The sequence below is a fragment of the Glossina fuscipes genome, unplaced genomic scaffold, assembly GCF_014805625.2.
Source record: "Glossina fuscipes isolate IAEA_lab_2018 unplaced genomic scaffold, Yale_Gfus_2 43, whole genome shotgun sequence".
NCBI lineage: Eukaryota > Metazoa > Arthropoda > Insecta > Diptera > Glossinidae > Glossina > Glossina fuscipes.
The window spans coordinates 2,691,935-2,699,430 of record NW_023998427.1 but is presented as its reverse complement, the minus strand read 5'-3'; the positions used below and the strand labels follow the sequence as shown (position 1 = coordinate 2,699,430).

Genomic DNA, 7,496 nt, shown 5'->3' with positions numbered 1-7,496 from the left:
AAATTACGTTTTTTTTTATACGTAAATGAATCTGCTTCACGTTCAAAATTAGTCAATTATTGCAAGTGTTAATTGATGGGATAATATTTCAAATGTGTCAGCCTTTTTTATACCCATCACCGAAGAATGAGGAGTATATTCAATTTATCAAAACGACTGCAACGCTCACAAGGAAGCTTCAGAGACCCCACTTGATCAGTAACAACTCCCGATTCAATTTAAGCACGTCTGTCGCACAACTGAAGCTATCGACTTCAAACTTCTCAGAAACATTGATAGTTCTTGCACGCAAGCTGGTGCTGAAAATGGACCAAAACGGGTCAAGGACACGCCCAAAGTATTGTATAAAGTGAGAACACCCCTGTCTTTTAAAAGGCATAAAAAATTGTTTTTTTGCTAATTACCTCATAAATTACAAAAGGTGAATCTACAAAAAATTGAACGTATATACGCGATGCTGTAGTACCTGGACAGAAAGGTTAAATATGGATCACCCGTACCCAATATCATTGTTTATCGAAATTTAATTTTTTTTTTCAATACCTTTATAACGCCAGTATGGGCCAGTTTCAAATTCGGAGTGCACTGAAGCATGTCCCATTGTTCATCCGCCCATCTTCATAGTAGCTGTAGTAAACATTCTCCCGTTCGTCTAAAAAGTTGTAAAAGAAATTGAAAATTACTCAAAGAATACGCCCACAACGTCCACACGCCTATGTGACAAAAACTGTGAACGCATTTGCTCTCCGTTTTTTTTTTTTTTTTTTTTACTTTTAACTCATAAAGTACAACACACATACACAATGTAAATATTGACCTTTATTCTGAAACTAGAAAAAAATCAGCCGCACCCACCCATTAAATAAAATACAAAAATTTATTTATTCTTTCGTCTTTTTCAATCTTTCATTGAATAGCGATGAAGGGTACAAAAAAAATCTGCTCGCAATCGAATATAATTTTCTTACTTGTTTATCTTCAATTAATTTCCAAGTTTCACATATAATGTGACAATAAATTCAACACAAGTGGTGTATATAAAAATGTTAATTTTTTGTTTTAAAATTTAATTAAAGAAAACGTCGTTTAACTCTTGAAATATTTGAAATATTTCTTATAAATGAAAAATTTTCAAATTTCTTAAGTTTGAAGAATTTGTTTAATCTTCTTTAAATTTTTCGTTCCTTATTGAAATAAAAAAAAAAAAAAACCAAAAATTTTAGTAAAAGTTCAACTTTTTAAAATTATAAGTTAACCATGGATATAGTTATAACTCCCGAGCCGCATTTCATACCGGGGTTTGTAACGAAAGGCTTTTCGAGTTCTTTAAAATTTTTGCTCACAGTTGCTTAAATTCTTAACTCGCTATAGGTATACCGGACATTGTCCGCAATTCCGTTTCCGCGAAGGCAAGACTTATGGCAAGTTAACGCACAAGCTGCTTATAGATCCCTGTGCAAAGCATGCGCCCGAATTGATAGTAACGACTCCTACGCAACCATTGCTGGTCGACTATCCTACGCAAAAGGAAATAAAAACTTTAGAAGATCATGAAAAATTTGTTGATGCCGTCTATAAGCATCCTTTGATTCCTGGTTATGATGGGTACGTACCAAAAATGAATAGTAAACTTGGTAAGAGGTACATGGCGGCGGCGACAGCCGGTGTAGCGGAGCACGAAGCCTTACTTGAATTATTACGCTGCCAACAAAGGCACTTAAGACACAGAAGTCTGTTAGAAGGTGGTGAAGGTATATTTGATCCGAAACTGAATGAAAGAATGGTAAATATGACAAGCAATTTTAACCCTTTAGACCTAAAATCTCTTAATTTTTTTTTTTTTTTTTTTTTTTTTTAGATGCCGATGACTGCCTATCGTGGCCCATTGATACCTGTAAGACCTCGGGCACAAGGCGTTAAAGCTGAAACTTGTTTTATTAAAAAGGAGAAAATTCCTTATTCTAAATTTACAGTTCCTCACTTCATGGAAGTGGATGACGAAGAGAAATTTATAGTTAATGGTAAGAGCGATGTAGATAGATATCGATCTTAATTGAAGCATTAAAAGTTTCTGGCAAATTTTTTTTAAAAGATTTTGTTTGAAAAATCGATTTCACAATAGATTAGCGAAGAAAGCCATAAGCCAAAGTTCTCTACAATCTAACTCTTAAAAAATTACTTAAAACGCTTTTCAATTTCGAAGTGAAAATGATTTTCCACGAGAGATACTATCCAGTAGATTACATTTAGTTCGTTTTAACAAGACAGAAACACTCAGAAGTAAGGTTAAAATCAATTCCGATTGAATTTGTGTTAGTTTAAGAGTTGAAACTAAAGTATGAAATTTTTAAAAATTTAAAAAAATATCTGAAAGCTTTCTAAGTGTGCAAAGGTAAACCACTTCCAGTGCAAAAAATTCAATTTAAAACATCAGAAGTAACGTTTGGCAATATTTAATGTTGAGCCGACGTAAATACATCGACTTTTTAAAAGTAAAGTTAAAATTGTTATCCCAACGACACATACATAAGGGACGAATTGGAAATTATATGCCTTGTTAGAAAAATTTGCCCAATAGACGGCTAAAGTACGAAAAATTAGAATTCAATCTAAATACGCCTTAGATTAACTGTTAAATCTTAACTTAAACGGTATGTTTTATATCATATATCATCATTCCGTAGGAGGAGGGGTTACGTTCCCTTTATCAAAACGTTTGCAACACTCACAAGAAGGCCCCCAAAAGTATATGTGTTTGCTTGATTAGTTTCAAATTCTCAATCGATTTATGCATGTCCGTCTCTCTGATCACTGAAAAACAAGATATCGGCTTAAAATTGATCAACAACATGGGAAGTGGAAGGCATTGAAAATTTGACGAAAGCGAAAAAAAAAATCAACCACGCCCACCCTACGTTGTGTTGTAAAATTTTTTTACTATGTCCAAATTTTTTTCCTCTGTCTTTTTTTTTTTTTTAATTTTAACATGAAAGAGAGGGCTTTTAAAGATTCGGTACATATTCTTAACGGTGAGCTGATTTTCGGATTTTGAAATTGAGAATTTAAGAACAAAATTTTTTTTGATAGGGAAATTTAAGCAAAGAGTTTGCTGGGATTTTTGAAAGCGGTATATGAAGGCGGCGAAATCTGCTCGACTATTCTTGCTGAGCAGAGATATGCGTGTATATCGTAATATCATCTTAATTAAATGCTAATAATTCATACAACTATAGATATAAACCGATTTTTTTTTAAGTTTTATGATTGAAAGGTTCCATGTAATGCATTAGCTGTTTTTATAATTTAACACTTGAGGGCTAAGATTGTACGCAACAAGGTGGATTTTGCAAGTTTTCCTTCCTTGCTCATTTCTCGAAACACTGTCAACTTAAAACTACTTTGTGACTGTCATATTGACTTGAGTAGTAACAAAGTTGGCCGAAATTTATTTTCTATTTTCATAATTTTTCTTTTTTTTTTGTATTGTGTTTGTTTGTTTTTTTTTTTCTTATTAATTTTCGTTTGCAGTGAATTGTTTGTATTTAAAAGTAAATCGCGTATATATCTATTTTAGTTTGGTTTTTATGCATTTGATTTACTATGCTCCCCTTTTATTTCTGCAGGTTACAGTGGACATATTCCTATGGCAATGACACGATTCGGTCAGAGTAGTAAACAACTGAGCCATGGGGCTTTATCAGAATTTATCAATAATTATCGTCATCGCAGGAGTGATGAATGGTGCCCGTTACAGTCGGCTGGTGTGGCTTCTTCATGTCCCAATACCAGTCAATTCGTTATCTATCATCCAACCGTTGGCATGATACCAAACTATGCAGGTCATGTGCCAGGTGAGGCATTCACCTTTGGCCGCACGTACGGTAATGCTACAATAGATGCCAAACGTTGGATTGCTTTGCATAAAGATTAATTCTGTGATATGTGGGAGTGGAGTGCGGAAATATTTACTCTTGACATTTTATATGTTGTAATCGGTGTCTAAATTTTGTGCTTGTAATTGCGCTTTTAGATCTATTTTGTCTTAATAAAAATTCCGTAATAGTGTTATAATAGTAATCGCTGGGTGGTGGTTATGGATTCAATTTTTTTAGTTATTTGCCGAATAATTCGGATTTTTAGGATTTGGACAGTTGCAATCATTAAGAGATAGAAGTGGGATTTTACAAATTAATGAATATAGTTGTGTTAACTTGCAAGACCGAAAAGTATTATAGTGGACTTCTCCGAAGGCAGTTTTGTGCAATAAGAACTACGCTCAGGTCTAATAAATGGATGCATTTTTTTTCAAGAGATGTTTACGAGAAGATGAAACTCAAGTTTGAATACAAACAAATGCGGAAAGTATTCGCTACGTATAGCTCGTTAACGACACAAACGTTTTTGATGACACTCTTCATAATTGCCCCACAAGTTCATTTGTCGCATTGTCATTATTCTAATAAAGTCGCTGTAACATAGCAGACTTTTACAAAAGGAAAAATATAACTGAAAGTGATATTGTCTTCTCTTCATTATTATTATTAAAAAGTTTTCATTATTAGAAAGTTATTTTTCTTATTCTAAATCATCATAAAATCCATCTAATAAAGTTTCATTGGCCGCCCCAAAAATCCATTTCAAGTTGGGATTAGAGTTATCACAAGCATTAACCACAACTGTGAAATTTCCATTTTGATTCACAATCTCTAGACAATTGATGCCACTGCGACCATGTATTAGCCACTTATATTTGTGGTCGTAAAACCAAAATTGGTTGCCACCTTGTTGGTGGCAATTCCATAGCCAAACTTTTGAATTCGGTTTTGTGTCCTGAACATCGAGACAGAGATCGCCATTAAGTAAGCGAACATCACGATGCGAGCTTAAGACCCAATATTGATTGCGTTGTGGATGAGTTTTATTTTCGGCGCATGGATAAACCCCTACAAGCGAATTACTTTTACCGTTCAAATTATCTAAACAGTATTGCGGATACGCTAAGCTCTGTAAGGTACCAGACGCATAAGGTTCTGGTTCCTGCGTAGGATACGTTCTTAATAAATCTGGAATTATTTTATCTAAATACCATTGAAATGATTTGCACTGCAGTCGTTCGCGTAAAGCTTTCTGTTTTGATAAATCGCCTGGATCTAAATTGTTATAAACATTGGGATTTCGTTGATAAAAGAAATGTTTAAAATCGTCCATCCATATTTCTGCGACACGTTTGTGATTCTTTAAGCACGATGAAAATAAATATTGAATATTATTAATAAGTAAAAGTTAATATATTTGACGTACTCTGGCCACAAAATTGTAGTCTCTTGGGCTTTTTCTTTCTGTCATAGGGCCGCGGAATATGTGTGCTACCTTTGAACAGGGTACATCATATAATTTGCCTCCGCACATCCAGATTTTAAAGCTAAGTTCGTATTGCTCAGCTCCCCAGATATCGAGCTCTTCATCATAACCTCCTAATTCCCAGAAAAACTCACGATTAATAGCAAACAGTCCTCCCATCATAACGGGATTAGGATAAGGTCTACTAGAATCTTCTTTAAACTCAGGCAGTTGAGGTAAAGCTTTATATGCCATTGTCCAATCAAATACACCTCTAGCACCCGCGTTATAAGATGATCTATATCGAAATGTTTCATGTTCTATTACGTCAATAATGGGACAAGTGACTATCTTATGATCTAAAGCGATTGGCTCTAATAACGGAGCCAACCAATTGTTGGTGCATTCTATGTGAGAATCGAAAAAAACTATAACATCTCCCATGGCTTGTTTAGCTCCGGCTAAGCGAGCTCCAATTAATCCCGTTCTACGCTTTAATCTGATAAGATGAACTACATCTTTGAAATGACGCAATAAATACTGTTCCAAGTCATGCTGAAGATATTCACGGTCACTAAAATCGTCAACAATGATTATTTGATGTAAAAGTTCCGCTGGCGTGCGATTAACTATACTGTGTAATGTGCGATACAAAACGCTGGGATATTCATTGTAGAATGGTATGACAACGGCTACAGTGGGCAACTGGGCGAGGTAATGTTTTAATTGGCACCTACGATATACGATTTACTGTATTTATATTTCTTTTCTTTTTTTTGCTTTTTTCGTTTTTATCATATTAATTTGTTCATTTACCCATCAGGTCTGGTATCAGGCAGAGAACGGTTAACTGATATAAAGTCTGAAAGCAGAGCATTGAAGCCGTTTTCCATGTATAATTGTTTTTGTAGATCGGCGAGAGTTTCGTTGTTAAGGGAAGCTGGAGCACCCTGTTCTCCTAAGCCTTCTCGTTTTTTATCTAATTCTATAGCCACGTAATTATGCCAATCCTTTAAGGCACCCGTGACTAGGGGCAAATTAAAAAAATTTTTATCAATGTAAATTTTATTCAATTCATTGGATTTGTTTTTAGTTGATGTATACGGTTTTGGAAAACGTCTCGCTTGTTTTTTTGGGGGCACCAGGTGGGCAAATCTTTCCTTTTGTTCAGCGCCTTTAAAAGGTTCCGTTATGGGATCTCCGTTGTTATCGACATTGTTCGCCACAATCGTTACAGTCGGCTTTGTTACATTATATGTTTTTGTGTCCATAAAAAATGCGATAACAACTGATGCAAAAAGCACAGCTAAGGTGCACAATAAAGGACTTCGCGACTTTTTTCGTTTTCTCGTGCTTTTTACCATTTTACTGACGAAATTGTGATACCAACGTACTCCGCCGACCAGTGAAACTGAATGCACTGAAGGGAAAGTTTAATGTCGTATCATACATAACTCAAGCTTAAAGTAATTAGTTTAAAAGCTTTCCGTTGTAACCATTATCTATAAGAGGGGTTCATAAGGCCAAATTGAAATTTTGTAAATATAACACTACACGATGCATACAGTTCTCTTAAAAAGCCTTCAAATAATTTTTAATTATCATATTATCTATAAACAATCAATTGACGGCATACCTATGTGCAAACAGAACAAACAATAGCTAATTGCCTGCTTTATAAGGCAAAATGTTTTTCGGCGTCTCACTAAACTATACTTGACGGGACGGTACATTTTTTTACATTGTATGTGTCCATGAATCTGTCTGTGTCTTTTTTCTAATGAACGTAGCGACAGCGTACTGCCAGCTAGGGATCCTACGACATTTCGGGTGAAACCATCTGCGAACCATTTTCGCATTATCTCAGATGTCGAACGAAGGTTGGCCTCATTCAGGGGTATGTCTTTCAAAAAACTAGCCCACTTCCTTCATCTTTAAGTGTTCTTTCAGCATAATTGCTAGTAGATAGTACGGTCTAATTTCGATATGAATTCGTTGCGCGCAAATGAATTTCTATCCTATCCTATTATACGAATTGTTTCCCATCTTATTTTTGTTTTATAGTTGCGGTGGCGGCGCACTTTTAACTAGGGGCCGTTCGGCACTTGGGATAAAACAATCCCGAAACCGCTTTCGCATCACTTCGAGGTACACCC

General features: G+C 35.1%; 2 protein-coding genes across 2 annotated transcripts; one reads left to right on the top strand and one right to left on the bottom strand.

The window, feature by feature from the left end:
* The first annotated feature begins 1,204 nt into the window (after nt 1-1,204).
* LOC119637071 (UPF0605 protein GA14893-like) lies at nt 1,205-3,931 on the top strand. The gene is made up of 4 exons (XM_038032890.1): nt 1,205-1,298; nt 1,372-1,783; nt 1,859-2,021; nt 3,624-3,931. Exons 1-4 carry the CDS (start codon nt 1,258-1,260, stop codon nt 3,929-3,931), a joined length of 924 nt encoding a protein of 307 aa, XP_037888818.1. The 5' UTR covers nt 1,205-1,257.
* A 644-nt stretch (nt 3,932-4,575) lies between these two features.
* LOC119637068 (N-acetylgalactosaminyltransferase 4-like) lies at nt 4,576-6,753 on the bottom strand. Its single transcript, XM_038032888.1, has 3 exons — nt 6,157-6,753; nt 5,302-6,073; nt 4,576-5,235 (listed from the first exon to the last, which is right to left on the bottom strand). The coding sequence occupies exons 1-3, from the start codon at nt 6,702-6,704 to the stop codon at nt 4,576-4,578; spliced, it is 1,980 nt and encodes a 659-aa protein (XP_037888816.1). The 5' UTR covers nt 6,705-6,753.
* Between the last annotated feature and the right edge of the window lie 743 nt (nt 6,754-7,496).

Coding starts and splice junctions, on each gene's coding strand:
- LOC119637071 (XM_038032890.1), top strand. CDS start 1,258: ATGGATATAGTTATAACTCCCGAGCCGCATTTCATACCGGG. Junction 1,784..1,858: donor CGAAACTGAATGAAAGAATG/GTAAATATGACA, acceptor TTTTTTTTTTAG/ATGCCGATGACTGCCTATCG. Junction 2,022..3,623: donor AGAGAAATTTATAGTTAATG/GTAAGAGCGATG, acceptor TTATTTCTGCAG/GTTACAGTGGACATATTCCT.
- LOC119637068 (XM_038032888.1), bottom strand. CDS start 6,704: ATGGTAAAAAGCACGAGAAAACGAAAAAAGTCGCGAAGTCCTTTATTG. Junction 6,074..6,156: donor CCTGATACCAGACCTGATGG/GTAAATGAACAA, acceptor CGTATATCGTAG/GTGCCAATTAAAACATTACC. Junction 5,236..5,301: donor ACTACAATTTTGTGGCCAGA/GTACGTCAAATA, acceptor TCGTGCTTAAAG/AATCACAAACGTGTCGCAGA.